Here is a 19,148-nt window from a genome sequence, read left to right as displayed (position 1 = left end):
CCTGAACTTGGGGGTCAGCCAAATATTATGAATGAAAACAAGAATTTTTGCTTCAAGTTTATTTTTTATTCATTGTCTAAGTACAATTAACAATAGAAAAAAGATTCTTAATTGAGATAACAGATGATTAGCTAATTATACTTTACTATTCCAAACCGTTCCTTCTGTTCTAAACTCAACTCACAAGTAACAATACTTGGGGGAAGGAGGGAGCACATGCATATATTAACACACCATAACAGAAGATTTTATTGAGGAAACATCAAAGTAAAATTGAAAACTGGAAAGCAAGGCAAACCTGCTTCCGTAATCTTGATCTCCGAGCAGACTCCCGATTAGATTGCTTTCTCTTTTGTCTTTTCAGTTCTCGTTCATCCTGTAAATTGAAGTTCAAAATCTACTTGAGATCTGGTATGCATATTTTGCCAAACACATTTGTTTCTTGGTAATCCTCGTTATTTTCCCCCCTTTTTCTTCCGTATTTTTTGGGTGGGAGTAATAAATGGTAGTCCAACTTTTGGTCCTCGAAATGCCTAAAAGTGGAAATTAGAGAACTCCATGATTGTTATTTATCATAACTTTTGAAGAAAATTGACAACTGACATGGATATCTAGTGGAACAAAATCATTACTTCGAAGAGAGAAGCCAAATTCCAACACACCGCCTAGAAAAACTCAGGCAGTTATTTTAAGGAACAAATTTATTAACTCGTACAATCTGTTGGTAATGGAAACAGTGGGTTACAGCTTCAGAATTAATAACCAAGTAGAATCAAATAAGGTTATCAAATTTCTCCACTGAATCAAAATACAGTTCGTTCAACAGGCACACCACAAAAAAAATTAAACAAAAAGTAATCCTTTATGATATGGAAACATTAAAAGGTGAGTTAACATACTGGAATCCAATGATCATTCATCATGCCAGATTGAGATGGAGCAACAGTTGGCGAAACACCAGGCTGACTGCGTCGCAAATTCATAGCCCCAGAACCACCAGACGATGCATTCCATAAGTCCATGCCAATATTCAGATTAGTTGCAGGCATAGAAACTACAGGATTCCCTGGTACTGAATTCTGGAAGTTAGCTGGACCAGAGTTCTGTGAATGTGCTCCTGATGAATTAACAGACTGGTCAGACTGAGAACAACACAAGGAACCAGGACAAGGTGGACAAGCAAAAATTTTTACCATCAGCAAGCATCAGGTCAAAACTTCCTTTCTTGGTTGCAGAATATTCCTAAAATATCAAATCAGATTGGCTTTTAGTATGAAATGTGGCATATCATATTTGCTCTTTCTTGACTGAGCCACGTCAATGTAAGAGTCAGCTATTTGCTACCATAGGTCCCAGAATCAAGTTTCAGGGATTTGTCAGACTCTTGGAACACTGGAGTGAAATAAGATTTCATCAACTAAAGCAGAGATACATACCTGGTTATCATTCTCATCACTTGCATCTGATGAACCTTCACTTCCACTATCAGCGCTGTTCATGAGCAAATCTTTACAATCATACATTATGATAATCAACAAATCACAAGAATATGGAAAAGAGTAAATCTACAATGAATAAGATACTAAGGAAAAGAGTAAATCTACAATGAATAAGATACTAAGGCTTTGTTTCTATCACATTATTTTTTTTACAGTACTCATTTTCAACCACACATTCTTCATTAAAATAATATTATATGTAAATCAAAAACTTTTTTCTCTTTTTTAACCACACATTTCAACATCAATCACTATTTCACAAAACATTATTCACAAATAATGGGGCACAAACAAGCACTAAATTGCCACTAAATCTAACAGTATACATTTAATACATATTAATGGCACATTTGGCGCATTGTATTAGACCGGATAAGGATTCATTTAATCCTATCTAATCCTTATCCAGTGTTTGGTACAATTAATAACTAGAAGTCAACCAAAGTAATACGCTATTTGAGGAGGGTTTATACCTATGACTGTATAACTTATTGATGGGAACCCAACCATCTCTCCGAAAAGTTCAGGCTTGAGGGTGATTGAATTCCACAACTATTAGACCCTAACAATACCCCACGGCCCCAAATCCAAAGTCCACGGCGGCCCACTCCAAGAGGACCTTCCCTTTGCCCGGCAGACCCTTCTATAGCTGCTAGTATTCAACACTTGGCTTGGGTCGCCCCTTCCAGAATTTGAACCTGTGACGTGAATCTGCTCTGATACTAATTGATGAGACCCAACCATCTCTCTCAAAAGCTCAAGTCGACTTGGAGTAGGCCGCCATGAATGTTGAATTTGGGGCCGTGGGGTATTATTAGAGTCTAATAGTTGTGGGATTCAATCACCCCCAAGCCTCGGCTTTTAGGAAAGATAGTTAGGTTCCTGAAGACTGTTTCACCGTTTTATGATTAAGGAAGAAAAGAAAATAAGAACTAAACATTTCACTTTTAAGTGGTCTTAGCTCCTGAATATTCAGACAATAAAAAGAAAAGGGAAAAATAAAGATTGAAAAAGTTATGAATTCCATTGAGTTTCCTAGCATCTAAATGTGCAAATGTCGTAGCAGGAGCAGGGTTGGTCAAATCGTCTGCAGGTACAAAGAATTACTCATAAGTAAAAAAAATTATTTGTAAGTTACTATATAACTTTTAAGTAAAAATCACTTATAAGGAATAATAAACTTGTAAGAAGTTTACTTAAAATTATAATAATTATAAGTAATAATTCACTTATAAGTAACAAAATACTCATAAGAAAATTTACGTATAAGTAAGAAAATTTATTTTTAAGTAAATTTTTTTAATAATTTTTGTGTTTTTAGTTATAATACTGGTAAGTTTTTCTAATACGATGTAAAATCAAACATCGGTATTAGAATAATCCACTCTGATCCACCTTAATCCTCTCCCTCCTAATCCTATCCCCTTAATCCTATATGGTGCACCAAACGTGCCCAAAGGGTAACAGACAAAGTTTGTGATGAGTAAGATAATATATCTAGCAGTAAATCTGTCCAAAAGCACCTTTGTGTTGCAACATCATTTCCAGAGCCTGAAGCAGATTTCCCACCATCTCCAGTCTTTCCATGGTTTCCTGAAGTACCCTTGGATTTTTTGCTTGAAACACGGTTCTTCGCCTCTGTTGTTTTTCCATCTGCTTCTGCAGTTCCGAGTATTGCGGTTGGAGTCTGTAAAGAAAGCATAAAAGACCGATATAATTGGAGCTTCCACATCTACTGAAACGGTGCTTGATTAAAAGACCGTAAGGATATCGTGCTCAAATAGTTGACAGAATAGCATAAAAACTACAGTATTCAACTTTAGTTTACAAAATGACACCAACAACTAATTACTAAAACTTTGTGCATCTCAATTACCGTGGCCATATTGGGATGAGCATAGACTCCCCCAGGAGCATATATAGCTGGATATGGAACTGGAGTCCCATAAGGTGGCATCAGAGGATGCTGAAATGCAATTGAGCAATATTATGGTAAGGTGTTCTATATGCTCTAAAGGTCCTAAAGGGGTAGGTCTGGAAATCAAAATTATAGAATAATGACCTGGCCTCCCCACATGTAGGGATGGGGTGTAGGGGAGGTAATTGTTGAAGCAAAGAAAGGTGGAGTAGCTCCAGCACCATAGAAAGCCTGGAATAGGAAAGGGTGTCAAGTAAGCCAACACAAAAATTATAATATAAACATAATTATCAAAGAAAAATGAAGACCAAAGCTTTCATCAGAAACCTGCATAGTGCTTGACCAATCAGGATATGCAGGTGTAGTTGGTGCTTCCTGAAATTCAATTAAAAAAAGGGGGAAATAGGATGAGCTGCATTTAGTTTGCAGTATAGCTGAGACATAAATATGATAAAAGGACCATATAATTATGATTGCCCTTGAAATGCTAAGATGTACAAAATAATAAAAGAGAGAACCTGAGTAGTAGTAGCAGGGGTGGAAGACTTTGCAGGGGTACCCTCATGTCCAGTGCCCATTAGAGCAGAAGATTGTAGACTCAATTGTCTACCCTCACTTTAATTGTTCAGTATAAGATCTTCTATTCTCAATTAAAAGATAGGCACCTGATTGACATCAAACCAGAGAAATTCATTGTATTTTCAATGAGTACAAGATCTACTGTAAAATGAATAAAAAAGGTCACTTCTTTATTATCTATATTTGTGCCTTGGCAAATGCCCAACTGATCCAAGATGTCTCTCACAAATTATCTATATTAGTGCCTTGGCAACTGCTCAACTGATCCAAGATGTCTCTCACAATTGTATTACGACATATCAGTCCAGCAGCATTAACGAGTATCTAATGGCATAAAGCCTGGATAAGATCTCCATCCACGTGACCAACAGTTACTGCAAAACTCATTTAATATTGAAATCAACAGTTGTGCAGCAATTCAATAGAGGAACTATTTCTCTCCACTCCTGCCTGTAATATCCTTTCTCAGTTTGTTTGTAACTTGCTTCATTTATTATCAATGAACTCTCACACCTATTGGCAATCTAGGTTCAGTCTCGCATAGACTTTTTGAATTCATTCTTTCCACTACTCTTCTCTTTTTATTTTTCTGAAGATCTCATAATAACTCCTTAGTTTTCTACCCATCTGAGTAATTACTATTTCCATTCCAAAATGCTTCATGCCTCTGGTAAACAAGGTAGGGTAACATACTTATATCCTCTCTATCCCTTATGAGTGCTAGCAAGTGTTTTCGTAGTCAATGTAAGACGTGGAAGAGCCACAAAGGAAGAAGCCTTGATTCTTGATGTCATGAGCAATAATTTATGATTGTCAATGATAGGCAGGAACGCACGGTGCAGTTAAAGATTTGAAATGCCAAATGCTACAGTTGTAACTCAAACAAATCAAAGTCCCCCACAGCCCCAACTTTCTTCTATGAGGGGAAATTGGGGAAGGGGCCAGCAGGAAAAGTAGGGTAAAAGAGTGTACTGAACGACACATTTCATTTAAGAAAACTAAAATAACTTGGTTGTTGACTAGGATAGGACAGACTAACTAGATAGCATATATCAATACTTTCTCAATCCCAGAAAATTAAAAAAATATAGGTGAAAATGCAACTGGCAATATAAAATGAATGTAAATCAAAAGTGAAGTTTACCGTGCAATATGTAGAATATAGATTGAGAGAGAAGCAATCTTCTCCTAAATAATTAGTCTGGATCAATATAGCGAACTTGCCATTCATCCTAAACTATAAAAATATTACTAACTAAAATTGACAATTTTCCATTCTACCTTAGTCTCAGACTTTTATGTATGAAATATGTATACATCAAAATCTCGGTAAAATAATAATGGTGGGACCAAGAAAAATTATTATTTTAGAAGGGTTATTAATTTATCGATAATAAAATAAGTTCATCAATAGATTGAGTAAATTCATTTCCTACAAAATTGAGATGGATGCCGAGTTCCTCTTGAATTATTCCAGTGAAAATGATACGATGATATAATAGCCAACTAACGAAGAAATTAAAGGTCATGGAATACATCTATTGAGAATTATCACAATTTTGATGACAGCTTTTTTTACCAACTATTTTTCCAAAAGTAACTTTAATTTATTACAACTAAAATAATCTCAGCCAAGTTCAAGTAATTTAGGTGGCAGAATGCCCTTACCTGAACCCAAATTCCATCTGAAAAAACTATCGTTAAATCCAATTTTCTTCATACGAAAGAGGAAAAAGATCTCACAAATTGCATTGATTGTTTTCCCACTTTCTTCCATCTATGGTCTATTAACACGCTGCACATGGTGTTTATCGGTAACTTACCTGCTAATTATATGCTTTTCTACATTCTTTTACATAATGAAACATTTGAATTAACAAAATATAAAAAAACTGTTCTCCCTAATTTAAATCAGACGTATAACATTGGAAGATCCACTTCAATTCTTAAAAATTAGGATAAAGTAATAATCCATTTGTCTCCGAGGAGGGTTCCGTCTCTGTGGCTCTATGCGCATACGAATATATATAGTAAAAAGGGTAAAACAGTAGAGAGAGAAAAATGAAGAGAGAGAAAGAGAAAGAAAACTGACCTGGTCTGAAGCTTCGTTATACAACCCATGCACGCTAAGATAAAAAAGCAAGAATCATCACCACCAAAAAGCCCCCTGGCATTTTCAACTTCTACCATAGGAAACACATAAAGCCATTGAAAGATCAACAAAAACTTTGTATTGTAAGAGAGGAATACTCTTAGCTACCTAGATTATCATTAGGGTTTTGTTCGCCTTCTTTTTCTCCTTTTCGAGAAATGAAAGTATCCTTTTCTGGAAATAATCACAATAACCAATCATTGAACTCGAAACCAGTGGTTACGACCACCTGGACCACCACTTCTCTGGGCAACACCGCCCCCACGATCTCTCCCTACGAGCCAAAATCGGTTCTTGAACTCTACGGAAGCCCAATTCCTGTTGCCAAAAACGCCATATCGAATTGTACCACATCTGGTATTTCAACAATTCCTGACGATCCTCTTCAACTGGGAGATCTTCCGCTGAGCCACCAGTTTGAGGATTGGGATTTGGGTTTGGATGACGATTTGATCCCTGTTTCAAAACATGCTTCTCAACTCGGCACTCTCTCTGATCAGCAGTATGCATCGATCCCCGAGTTCATATCTGTAAGCTCCTTTGATTCATCAACTCAGGTTGAGCCATCTGATTTTAGTCTTTCCTCTGATATCATCACTACTGCACCTTTGAGTCATAGCAATAATATCATCCACCCATTTGAGCTATCTGGAGAAATCCAAAATTTGAATAACAATAACTTGAACGTGGGATTCGAATACGTAGATGAGTTAATCCGACTTGCTGAGTGCTTTGAGACCAACTCGCCACAAGTTGGGCAGTTATCATTGGCACGTCTCAATCAGCAGCTGAGGTCTCCCACCGGAAAACCCCTCCAGAGAGCTGCCTTCTACTTCAAAGAAGCCCTCCAATCCCTACTCTCCGGGTTGACTCGACGGACTCGCCCTGCCAGCTCTTCAGAGATCATCCAGGCCATCAAAGCACAGAAAATGTTCTCTGTCATCTCCCCAATTCCCATGTTCTCAAGCTGTACGGCTAACCAAGCGGTGCTTGAAGCCTTAGAGGGCTGCACTCATGTCCACATCATTGACTTTGATATCGGGCTTGGCAACCAATGGGCTTCGTTCTTGAAAGAGCTAGCTGATAAAGCTGGGTCGGGTAAAGCCATCCCAGCCCTGCTTCGAATTACAGCTACCATCAAAGCACAGAAAATGTTCTCTGTCATCTCCCCAATTCCCATGTTCTCAAGCTGTACGGCTAACCAAGCGGTGCTTGAAGCCTTAGAGGGCTGCACTCATGTCCACATCATTGACTTTGATATCGGGCTTGGCAACCAATGGGCTTCGTTCTTGAAAGAGCTAGCTGATAAAGCTGGGTCGGGTAAAGCCATCCCAGCCCTGCTTCGAATTACAGCTATAGTTCCTGAAGAGTATGCAACGGAAGCAAGGCTGATCAGAGAGAATTTGTCTCAGTTTGCACGTGAGCTGAATATTAGGGTCGATATAGACTTTGTTCCGATAAGTAACTTTGAGTCTTCATCTTTCGAGGCCATCAAATTGATGGATGGGGAAAATGTTGCGGTTCTTTTATCTCCAGCAATATTCCAGCATGTCGGGACAGGGTTTCTCAATGATCTCCGCAGAATTTCACCACTTGTGGTGGTGCACGTGGAGAATGAAGTGCAGGTGGGATTTGAAGCACCGTCGTATCACCAGGCTGTGATCGATGGTCTAGATTTTTATTCCACTTTATTTGAGTCACTGGAGGCTGCAAATGTCAGTGGTGGTGGTGGAGGTGACGATTGGATAAGAAAGATCGAGACTTATGTGTTTCTACCTAAGATTATGGAGGCGGCCGGCTGCGGCAGAAAGCCGTGGAGGGAGGCGCTTGTGGCAGCAGGACTGAGGCAGGTGGGGCTGAGCCAGTTTGCTGACTTTCAAGCTGAGTGTTTACTAAGGGGAGCAAAAGTCAGGGGATTCCACGTGGCAAAACGGCAGGAGGAGATGCTGCTTTGCTGGCGCAATAGGCCACTTGTTGCCACATCAGCTTGGAGGTATTAGGAAATAAGTACTACGATAATTAGCTGCAATAATCCTCCTAAAAATGCTTGTTTGAAGTAATTGAATTAGGTTAGAAATGGGTATATTAATCCTGGCCGCTTTATGTTTTTGTGTAATTTATATGGTAAAAGAAGAAATTCCAGATCATTACAAGAGAAATAAAAAATGGTAGTTTTCCTAGCAAGTGCCTGAATGTTCTCGTCCATATCGATTAGAGTATAATGAAAAAGAAATTCGAATGCATCCCAACTCGTGAAGTTCGCTTCAACAGTCACTCTGATTAGTTTTTCATTTTATGTTTCTTGAATTCATACTTTGGACAAAATTGTTGTTTAATTAGACATTCCAACTGCTAACTCCATGCTAAACAAGCTCACGATCTCGACTAATTGCTTTAATAACAGTAAAATTTTTGATATTTAACGACACTGGACGAACACAGATTGATGTTACAGCTAATAAGTAGATAAGTAGACAACGAGAAACTTTCTCAAGTCTATAGCAAAAATACATCCTTTACTTGATTGAGCTTTAAGTCAAGAAACTCTCCGGGCTGTAAACAGCATAATCTACTCTCAGCATCCTGCTCTAACAGTTACCTTCATCGCCACGAGACTGAATATGATTAACCGAGTTGCTGTTCTCCAGTTTAGATACCGCCTCGGGCCCACACACCCTTGTTAATTCTTCCTGTATCAGCAACAAAATCTAAGTGATTAGACTCTATTTCTTGTGTGTGCATTGTGATAAGGGCATTAGATCAAAAGTGAAAGACCGCTTAAAGAGCACATTTCCAAACTTCTGCATAAATGTTTATTTAATCCATAATGATCAACCAGCAGTTTTTTCAAATGCGATTTCCCCTCAAGAATCAAGAATGATAATATAAAAGAACAATTATTTATTTATCTATTTATTATTATTATTATTATTTTGGTAGGTGGGGGGGGTGGCTAAAGAATTACATAAAAAGATAACAATCAGATTAATTCAAGAGAAAGATGTCAAGGCTGTGAATTTTGAAGCATGAAGGCAGATACTAGTATCACAGTCAGGCACTTTACGAGGATGAAGATGTCCAAGAAAGCTCAAGGGCATGTCTCAAGTCTACTTTTAAAAGTAAAACTTTAGCTACAAGCCTACAATGGTAACCAAGAGATGGTAGGCGACCCACGGGAACTAGTCTGATCCTATGGCCACTACAATTTCCAGCAATATTAGAAATTAGGAAGTAATTTCAATATTGTGCCATCTCTAACACAAAACAAGAAACGGCTAAACCTTGCCTCCAGTAGACTAGGTTCAGCCAAATATCATGCAATCTAATAAAGCATGTACTAATATTACATTAAATAATAGCATGCCCTGAACTTGGGGGTCAGCCAAATATTATGAATGAAAACAAGAATTTTTGCTTCAAGTTTATTTTTTATTCATTGTCTAAGTAGAATTAACAATAGAAAAAAGATTCTTAATTGAGATAACAGATGATTAGCTAATTATACTTTACTATTCCAAACCATTCCTTCTGTTCTAAACTCAACTCACAAGTAACAGTACTTGGGGGAAGTAGGGAGCACATGCATATATTAACACACCATAACAGAAGATTTTATTGAGGAAACATCAAAGTAAAATTGAAAACTGGAAAGCAAGGCAAACCTGCTTCCGTAATCTTGATCTCCGAGCAGACTCCCGATTAGATTGCTTTCTCTTTTGTCTTTTCAGTTCTCGTTCATCCTGTAAATTGAAGTTCAAAATCTACTTGAGATCTGGTATGCATATTTTGCCAAACACATTTGTTTCTTGGTAATCCTCGTTATTTTCCCCCCTTTTTCTTCCGTATTTTTTGGGTGGGAGTAATAAATGGTAGTCCAACTTTTGGTCCTCGAAATGCCTAAAAGTGGAAATTAGAGAACTCCATGATTGTTATTTATCATAACTTTGGAAGAAAATTGACAACTGACATGGATATCTAGTGGAACAAAATCATTACTTCGAAGAGAGAAGCCAAATTCCAACACACCGCCTAGAAAAACTCAGGCAGTTATTTTAAGGAACAAATTTATTAACTCGTACAATCTGTTGGTAATGGAAACAGTGGGTTACAGCTTCAGAATTAACCAAGTAGAATCAAATAAGGTTATCAAATTTCTCCACTGAATCAAAATACAGTTCGCTCAACAGGCACACCACAAAAAAAATTAAACAAAAAGTAATCCTTTATGATATGGAAACATTAAAAGGTGAGTTAACATACTGGAATCCAATGATCATTCATCATGCCAGATTGAGATGGAGCAACAGTTGGCGAAACACCAGGCTGACTGGGTCGCAAATTCATAGCCCCAGAACCACCAGACGATGCATTCCATAAGTCCATGCCAATATTCAGATTAGTTGCAGGCATAGAAACTACAGGATTCCCTGGTACTGAATTCTGGAAGTTAGCCAGACCAGAGTTCTGTGAATGTGCTCCTGATGAATTAACAGACTGGTCAGACTGAGAACAACACAAGGAACCAGGACAAGGTGGACAAGCAAAAATTTTTACCATCAGCAAGCATCAGGTCAAAACTTCCTTTCTTGGTTGCAGAATATTCCTAAAATATCAAATCAGATTGGCTTTTAGTATGAAATGTGGCATATCATATTTGCTCTTTCTTGACTGAGCCACGTCAATGTAAGAGTCAGCTATTTGCTACCATAGGTCCCAGAATCAAGTTTCAGGGATTTGTCAGACTCTTGGAACACTGGAGTGAAGTAAGATTTTATCAACTAAACCAGAGATACATACCTGGTTATCATTCTCATCACTTGCATCTGATGAACCTTCACTTCCACTATCAGCGCTGTTCATGAGCAAATCTTTACAATCATACATTATGATAATCAACAAATCACAAGAATATGGAAAAGAGTAAATCTACAATGAATAAGACACTAAGGCTTTGTTTCTATCACATTATTTTTTCTACAGTACTCATTTTCAACCACACATTCTTCATTAAAATAATATTATATGTAAATCAAAAACTTTTCCTTCTTTTTTAACTACACATTTCAACATCAATCACTATTTCATAAAACATTATTCACAAATAATGGGGCACAAACAAGCACTAAATTGCCACTAAATCTAACAGTATACATTTAATACATATTAATGGCACATTTGGCGCATTGTATTAGACTGGATAAGGATTCATTTAATCCTTATCCAGTGTTTGGTACAATTAATAACTAGAAGTCAACCAAAGTAATACGCTATTTGAGGAGGGTTTATACCTATGACTGTATAACTTCTTAATGGGAACCCAACCATCTCTCCGAAAAGTTCAGGCTTGAGGGTGATTGAATTCCACAACTATTAGACCCTAACAATACCCCACGGCCCACTCCAAGACGACCTTCCCTTTGCCCGACAGACCCTTCCATAGCTGCTAGTATTCAACACTTGGCTTGGGTCGCCCTTTCCAGAATTTGAACCTGTGACGTGAATCTGCTCTGATACTAATTGCTGAGACCCAACCATCTCTCTCAAAAGCTCAAGTCGACTTGGAGTAGGCCGCCATGAATGTTGAATTTGGGGCCGTGGGGTATTATTAGAGTCTAATAGTTGTGGGATTCAATCACCCCCAAGCCTCGGCTTTTAGGAAAGATAGTTAGGTTCCTGAAGACTGTTTCACCGTTTTATGATTAAGGAAAAAAATGAAAATAAGAACTAAACATTTCACTTTTAAGTGGTCTTAGCTCCTGAATATTCAGACAATAAAAAGAAAAGGGAAAAATAAAGATTGAAAAAGTTATGAATTCCATTGAGTTTCCTAGCATCTAAATGTGCAAATGTCGTAGCAGGAGCAGGGTTGGTCAAATCGTCTGCAGGTACAAAGAATTACTCATAAGTAAAAAAAAAATTATTTGTAAGTTACTATATAACTTTTAAGTAAAAATCACTTATAAGGAATAATAAACTTGTAAGAAGTTTACTTAAAATTATAATAATTATAAGTAATAATTCACTTATAAGTAACAAAATACTCATAAGAAAATTTACGTATAAGTAAGAAAATTTATTTTTAAGTAAATTTTTTTAATAATTTTTGTGTTTTTAGTTATAATACTGGTAAGTTTTTCTAATACGATGTAAAATCAAACATCGGTATTAGAATAATCCACTCTGATCCACCTTAATCCTCTCCCTCCTAATCCTATCCCCTTAATCCTATATGGTGCACCAAACGTGCCCAAAGGGTAACAGACAAAGTTTGTGATGAGTAAGATAATATATCTAGCAGTAAATCTGTCCAAAAGCACCTTTGTGTTGCAACATCATTTCCAGAGCCTGAAGCAGATTTCCCACCATCTCCAGTCTTTCCATGGTTTCCTGAAGTACCCTTGGATTTTTTGCTTGAAACACGGTTCTTCGCCTCTGTTGTTTTTCCATCTGCTTCTGCAGTTCCGAGTATTGTGGTTGGAGTCTGTAAAGAAAGCATAAAAGACCGATATAATTGGAGCTTCCACATCTACTGAAACGGTGCTTGATTAAAAGACCGTAAGGATATCGTGCTCAAATAGTTGACAGAATAGCATAAAAACTACAGTATTCAACTTTAGTTTACAAAATGACACCAACAACTAATTACTAAAACTTTGTGCATCTCAATTACCGTGGCCATATTGGGATGAGCATAGACTCCCCCAGGAGCATATATAGCTGGATATGGAACTGGAGTCCCATAAGGTGGCATCAGAGGATGCTGAAATGCAATTGAGCAATATTATGGTAAGGTGTTCTATATGCTCTAAAGGTCCTAAAGGGGTAGGTCTAGAAATCAAAATTATAGAATAATGACCTGGCCTCCCCACATGTAGGGATGGGGTGTAGGGGAGGTAATTGTTGAAGCAAAGAAAGGTGGAGTAGCTCCAGCACCATAGAAAGCCTGGAATAGGAAAGGGTGTCAAGTAAGCCAACACAAAAATTATAATATAAACATAATTATCAAAGAAAAATGAAGACCAAAGCTTTCATCAGAAACCTGCATAGTGCTTGACCAATCAGGATATGCAGGTGTAGTTGGTGCTTCCTGAAAATTCAATTGAAAAGAAAAGGAAATAAAAACAGATGACTTGCATTTAGTTCGAGGAATAGCCAACACATAAAAATGATAAAGGACTATATAACCGTAATTGCCCTCGAGATGCAAAGATATACAAAATAATAAAAGAGAGAACCTGAGTAGTAGTAGCAGGGGTGGAAGACTTTGCAGGGCTACCCTCATGTCCAGTGCCCATTAGAGCAGAAGATTGTAGACTCAATTGTCTACCCTCACTTTAATTGTTCAGTATAAGATCTTCTATTCTCAATTAAAAGATAGGCACCTGATTGACATCAAACCAGAGAAATTCATTGTATTTTCAATGAGTACAAGATCTACTGTAAAATGAATAAAAAAGGTCACTTCTTTATTATCTATATTTGTGCCTTGGCAAATGCCCAACTGATCCAAGATGTCTCTCACAAATTATCTATATTAGTGCCTTGGCAACTGCTCAACTGATCCAAGATGTCTCTCACAATTGTATTACGACATATCAGTCCAGAAGCATTAACGAGTATCTAATGGCATAAAGCCTGGATAAGATCTCCATCCACGTGACCAACAGTTACTGCAAAACTCATTTAATATTGAAATCAACAGTTGTGCAGCAATTCAATAGAGGAACTATTTCTCTCCACTCCTGCCTGTAATATCCTTTCTCAGTTTGTTTGTAACTTGCTTCATTTATTATCAATGAACTCTCACACCTATTGGCAATCTAGGTTCAGTCTCGCATAGACTTTTTGAATTCATTCTTTCCACTACTCTTCTCTTTTTATTTTTCTGAAGATCTCATAATAACTCCTTAGTTTTCTACCCATCTGAGTAATTACTATTTCCATTCCAAAATGCTTCATGCCTCTGGTAAACAAGGTAGGGTAACATACTTATATCCTCTCTATCCCTTATGAGTGCTAGCAAGTGTTTTCGTAGTCAATGTAAGACGTGGAAGAGCCACAAAGGAAGAAGCCTTGATTCTTGATGTCATGAGCAATAATTTATGATTGTCAATGATAGGCAGGAATGCACGGTGCAGTTAAAGATTTGAAATGCCAAATGCTACAGTTGTAACTCAAACAAATCAAAGTCCCCCACAGCCCCAACTTTCTTCTATGAGGGGAAATTGGGGAAGGGGCCAGCAGGAAAAGTAGGGTAAAAGAGTGTACTGAACGACACATTTCATTTAAGAAAACTAAAATAACTTGGTTGTCGACTAGGATAGGACAGACTAACTAGATAGCATATATCAATACTTTCGCAATCCCAGAAAATTAAAAAAATATAGGTGAAAATGCAACTGGCAATATAAAATGAATGTAAATCAAAAGTGAAGTTTACCGTGCAATATGTAGAATATAGATTGAGAGAGAAGCAATCTTCTCCTAAATAATTAGTCTGGATCAATATAGCGAACTTGCCATTCATCCTAAACTATAAAAATATTACTAACTAAAATTGACAATTTTCCATTCTACCTTAGTCTCAGACTTTTATGTATGAAATATGTATACATCAAAATCTCGGTAAAATAATAATGGTGGGACCAAGAAAAATTATTATTTTAGAAGGGTTATTAATTTATCGATAATAAAATAAGTTCATCAATAGATTGAGTAAATTCATTTCCTACAAAATTGAGATGGATGCCGAGTTCCTCTTGAATTATTCCAGTGAAAATGATACGATGATATAATAGCCAACTAACGAAGAAATTAAAGGTCATGGAATACATCTATTGAGAATTATCACAATTTTGATGACAGCTTTTTTTACCAACTATTTTTCCAAAAGTAACTTTAATTTATTACAACTAAAATAATCTCAGCCAAGTTCAAGTAATTTAGGTGGCAGAATGCCCTTACCTGAACCCAAATTCCATCTGAAAAAACTATCGTTAAATCCAATTTTCTTCATACGAAAGAGGAAAAAGATCTCACAAATTGCATTGATTGTTTTCCCACTTTCTTCCATCTATGGTCTATTAACACGCTGCACATGGTGTTTATCGGTAACTTACCTGCTAATTATATGCTTTTCTACATTCTTTTACATAATGAAACATTTGAATTAACAAAATATAAAAAAAACTGTTCTCCCTAATTTAAATCAGACGTATAACATTGGAAGATCCACTTCAATTCTTAAAAATTAGGATAAAGTAATAATCCATTTGTCTCCGAGGAGGGTTCCGTCTCTGTGGCTCTATGCGCATACGAATATATATAGTAAAAAGGGTAAAACAGTAGAGAGAGAAAAATGAAGAGAGAGAAAGAGAAAGAAAACTGACCTGGTCTGAAGAGTTAGTGAGGTGGAACTTGAGGAGTCCAAGTGGAATTGAGGACGAGGATTATTATCAATATAAAGCCAAAAACACCCCTCTCCTCAGATCTAAGAAGAATCCTCAGGGTTAATTGTATAGCTTTGTACTGGTACGAAGATAAAACCGAAAAATCTGCACATCAAAACAAGACAACATTAATTCTGTCTTAATTCATCTAATTCCGAGAAAGAAAAAAAATGGGGAAAAAAAAAAAAGGAGTTGCAGAATCTACCGCCGGGCTTTTGTATCTCCGGCAATTCTAAAAGGTCAATTGTGGTGGCGCAGGGTGGGAATTGGGGCAGGGGTAGGGTTTGGAAAGTGACACGTGAGGGAGAGAGAGGAATCCAGCTAGCAGAAAGTGAATGGATAGGCATGACTAGGCAACCAAGTGTTTTTGAGGACTCGTGATTACTCTCTATGGATAACTTTATTTAATTGCATTTGCCCCCACTTCAATTAAATTATTGGGGAACAAGGCCACCATTATTTATTACTTGATAATTTTTCTCTCTATTCCTTTAAAAAAAAAAAAGAAAAAAAAAACTTTGAAGAGGACGCAAGAGAAAATTTGAAATATAGTGTGTTTGAGCCATATTATTTTGAAAGAATATATTTTAAAATAGTTGAGTGATAAGAATGTGTGGTTAAAAAATAAGGAAAAGTTTTGAATTTAAGTATAATATTATTTTATTAAAAAATATGTGGTTAAAATGATATCAAATCACTGTATAAAAATGTATTTTTTGAAAGAATGCGACTCAAATAGGACCATAGTATTATTCTTTTGTTTAAGTCCCAACTCATATTAAAATATATGAAGAGTTATTCACTTATTTGGGTTAAAAACATAATTTTAATGAATAAAGTTTGTCTACGTTTAACACTTCTAAGAAATAGTTCGATAGAATATCATAATAAGCATAGGTCATTCATCTTGAATTGTCACCTACTTATAAATTTGTGCCTGTATCAAGTTTCAAACGTCAAAATATATACAGGCATGCTCATTAAGGAACATATTGAAGATATAATTTATTTTAGCATTTAATTTCAAGGGTAGCATAGGGTACATATTATCCCATCTCCAATAGTGGTACCAAAACATCAAATTGCACCAAAAATTAGTGCAAAACTACTTCAATGCAATACCAAATTTTGCACGGTTTTGGTGCAAATGGTCCAAAGTCATTTTTACCCTTTATTTTCTTTCCCAAATAAATTGATTAAGGATATTTGTGTCATTTGTGCTATATATTTTTTAATACAATAGATTATTATTTGGTGTAATGATTGGAAATAAATTTTAATTTGGTACAAAATTTGATGTAAAATTATGTAAATTTTCAAAGTCTTCATGTGGAGAGCCTGGAGTCAGTTCTACTCAATTTGTACTTTGTGGGTCTGTCGGTCTGTCCAATCATTCATGTTGATTGTCGAGTGGGATCTTACTCCAATCAAACTAGCATGATAAATTTGTTCTGTGATTTGTCAGGGACAGCAACTCCAATAAACTAAAGATTTTTCTTAACCCACACTTAGACTAAGGACGAGGAAATTGGATGAAATATCCTCTTTTGTCACCCCCATTTTGAATTATGGCCAAAATTTGTAAATTTTGCAGCCATCGTCATTTTTTTTTTTTTTTTTTCAAGAAATGGATTCTATGCCTTAAAAGTTGGCTAAAATTACAGTAGGCATTTTTAATATGCAAATTACTATTCGAAGTCCAAAATTATTTTCTATTTCAAACGTCATTTCATCGACATTCACTTACGCTCCGTTTGTTTCTCATTTTTGGAAGAATGAGAATGAAAAACATAGTCGTTACGAACCCCATACAACAGATAAAAATTCAAATTTGATGACTTAATATGATGAATAACGATCATATTTTTCATTTTAATGAGGAAATAATTTGAAACAAATTGATACTTAATGAACTTTTCTATTTGAACAGGAGTTGTCCAAACAAGGGGCGATGTGACGTCCCCTATTGGCCGGGTGTCTCCAACTAGCACACCTCTTCACTGAATAAGAATAGCTTCATCATTAGTAATGGCATGCTTCATCACAACCATGGCAGTCATTTGTCATAACTATCACCAAGTCCATACCCAATAGCCCCTATTTAAGCAATCGAGCTTTACGAACAGAGAAGCAACCTCAAAATCTTCAATGTCACTAGTTGGTCAATAAATCACAAAATTTTATTTTTTATTTGGGTTCACCCGTAGGGATGTCAATAAAATCTGCCCTGCCCCGAAACGGGTCGGGGGCACCCCGTTGTGGGGCGGGGCTACCCCGAACCTGCCCGGTGAAGGGGGAAAAAAAGATTAAAAATAATTTTATTTCTAGATAATTCACCCGTTAAAAATCCATTTTGAATTTGTATTTTTTCTCTAATGATAACATCACTCGAAACTTTGAAAATATAAAAAAAATTAAAAAAAAAAAATTAAATGGGACAAAAAGTTGCCCCGTCTTGCGCCACGACCCGTCCCTGCCCCGTCTAAGGTGGGGCGGGGCCCGAACCCGCCCCGTTGCCATCACTATTCACCCGGAGCAATACAAGACTCTAACTATAGAAATTTTGATGTTGTAAAGCTACACTAGAAATTTCTAAATTTCGATGTTTTGAATTTTAGAAATCAATGTTGCATAAATGTCTAATTTGACGTAATTGTAAAATTTTGTATTATGTTTCTTAAGTGCATGTTTGACATCCATTTTAAAGAGAAATTTTGATAAAATGTATTATAAAATAATACTTTTTGAAAGAATGTGCGATTAAAGAAGAAGGAATTTTTTTTATTTACATGTAATATTATTTTATTGAAAAATATTTGTTTGAAAAGAAGATATACAAACATATATTAAAATTTTAAAAGGTGTCGGCGAAATTCACATTTTGAAGTGTAAATGTCGAGTTTGATTCACTTAAATTCATTATTGCAATTCGTAGTTGTACCGTATATAATGTCATTTTGAGGTAAAATTTGTGTTTTTGACGTGCTATTTGTGTAAGTAATTCACTCAGATTAAAAAAAATAATAATAAATCGAATTTAGATGCCAATAGATGTTCAATCTTACTGGACATTTCGTAACTTGCAAAATTCGAAATTTGATCAATCTTATTTGGTTGCAAATGTAGAAGTCCGAAGTATATTTTATTAGCACAACCCAGTAATTCTTAGCTGAATCAAGGTTGAAACTAGATATGTAGAGAAACCTGTGAGCAGTATGTCGGGAAATTATTTAATATGTCATGTGGATCGATATATGTAATTAATTGTGTATAAAGTTAAGTTCAAAATTAAAGTGGTCTAATAAAGAATTAATTAATTTGGCTTAGGATATATAAATAAAGTGTGAACCGGATTATATGTGTAGAGACATATATATATATATATATATATATAGTTGTGATCCCCAATTCATATGTAATTTCTCATTCTTTGTGTTATCCCATCAATACAAGAATATCAGAGAAAGCTTATTGAAGTGGAAGATTAAATACCCACAATCAATAATCAAGAAAATGGAATTCAAAAATCAAGACTATGGATCAAGAAACAA

General features: G+C 36.1%; 3 protein-coding genes across 3 annotated transcripts; 1 reads left to right on the top strand and 2 right to left on the bottom strand.

Moving 5' to 3' along the window:
- Positions 1-247: 247 nt before the first annotated feature.
- Positions 248-5,839, bottom strand: LOC111401073 (G-box-binding factor 1-like). Its single transcript, XM_023028615.1, has 9 exons — positions 3,936-5,839; positions 3,745-3,792; positions 3,562-3,648; positions 3,376-3,465; positions 3,023-3,186; positions 1,437-1,491; positions 1,194-1,242; positions 900-1,117; positions 248-376 (listed from the first exon to the last, which is right to left on the bottom strand). The coding sequence occupies exons 1-9, from the start codon at positions 3,993-3,995 to the stop codon at positions 263-265; spliced, it is 885 nt and encodes a 294-aa protein (XP_022884383.1). The 5' UTR covers positions 3,996-5,839; the 3' UTR covers positions 248-262.
- Positions 5,840-6,138: 299 nt separating this feature from the next.
- Positions 6,139-8,332, top strand: LOC111401071 (scarecrow-like protein 15). Its single transcript, XM_023028613.1, has 2 exons — positions 6,139-7,263; positions 7,486-8,332. The coding sequence occupies exons 1-2, from the start codon at positions 6,307-6,309 to the stop codon at positions 8,146-8,148; spliced, it is 1,620 nt and encodes a 539-aa protein (XP_022884381.1). The 5' UTR covers positions 6,139-6,306; the 3' UTR covers positions 8,149-8,332.
- Positions 8,333-9,759: 1,427 nt separating this feature from the next.
- On the bottom strand, positions 9,760-15,951 carry LOC111401072 (G-box-binding factor 1-like). Its single transcript, XM_023028614.1, has 11 exons — positions 15,803-15,951; positions 15,538-15,702; positions 13,384-13,530; positions 13,188-13,235; positions 13,005-13,091; positions 12,819-12,908; positions 12,466-12,629; positions 10,946-11,000; positions 10,703-10,751; positions 10,409-10,626; positions 9,760-9,888 (listed from the first exon to the last, which is right to left on the bottom strand). The coding sequence occupies exons 3-11, from the start codon at positions 13,441-13,443 to the stop codon at positions 9,775-9,777; spliced, it is 885 nt and encodes a 294-aa protein (XP_022884382.1). The 5' UTR covers positions 13,444-13,530; positions 15,538-15,702; positions 15,803-15,951; the 3' UTR covers positions 9,760-9,774.
- Positions 15,952-19,148: the final 3,197 nt, after the last annotated feature.

This window comes from Olea europaea, chromosome 10 (genome assembly GCF_002742605.1).
Source record: "Olea europaea var. sylvestris chromosome 10, O_europaea_v1, whole genome shotgun sequence".
Lineage (NCBI taxonomy): Eukaryota > Viridiplantae > Streptophyta > Magnoliopsida > Lamiales > Oleaceae > Olea > Olea europaea.
The sequence above is the reverse complement of the archived record's forward strand: the minus strand, read 5'-3'. Positions and strand labels throughout refer to the sequence as shown.

What these genes read in the sequence shown, in the direction of transcription:
- LOC111401073 (XM_023028615.1), bottom strand. Translation starts at nt 3,995, where the DNA reads ATGGGCACTGGACATGAGGGTACCCCTGCAAAGTCTTCCACCCCTGCT. An exon ending in CCTACATGTGGGGAGGCCAG is followed by an intron (nt 3,466 to 3,561) that starts GTCATTATTCTA and finishes ATTGCATTTCAG; the next exon opens with CATCCTCTGATGCCACCTTA. An exon ending in CTCATCCCAATATGGCCACG is followed by an intron (nt 3,187 to 3,375) that starts GTAATTGAGATG and finishes CTTTCTTTACAG; the next exon opens with ACTCCAACCGCAATACTCGG.
- LOC111401071 (XM_023028613.1), top strand. Translation starts at nt 6,307, where the DNA reads ATGAAAGTATCCTTTTCTGGAAATAATCACAATAACCAATCATTGAAC. An exon ending in CGGGTAAAGCCATCCCAGCC is followed by an intron (nt 7,264 to 7,485) that starts CTGCTTCGAATT and finishes GCCATCCCAGCC; the next exon opens with CTGCTTCGAATTACAGCTAT.
- LOC111401072 (XM_023028614.1), bottom strand. Translation starts at nt 13,443, where the DNA reads ATGGGCACTGGACATGAGGGTAGCCCTGCAAAGTCTTCCACCCCTGCT. An exon ending in ATTGGTCAAGCACTATGCAG is followed by an intron (nt 13,092 to 13,187) that starts GTTTCTGATGAA and finishes TTCCTATTCCAG; the next exon opens with GCTTTCTATGGTGCTGGAGC. An exon ending in CTCATCCCAATATGGCCACG is followed by an intron (nt 12,630 to 12,818) that starts GTAATTGAGATG and finishes CTTTCTTTACAG; the next exon opens with ACTCCAACCACAATACTCGG.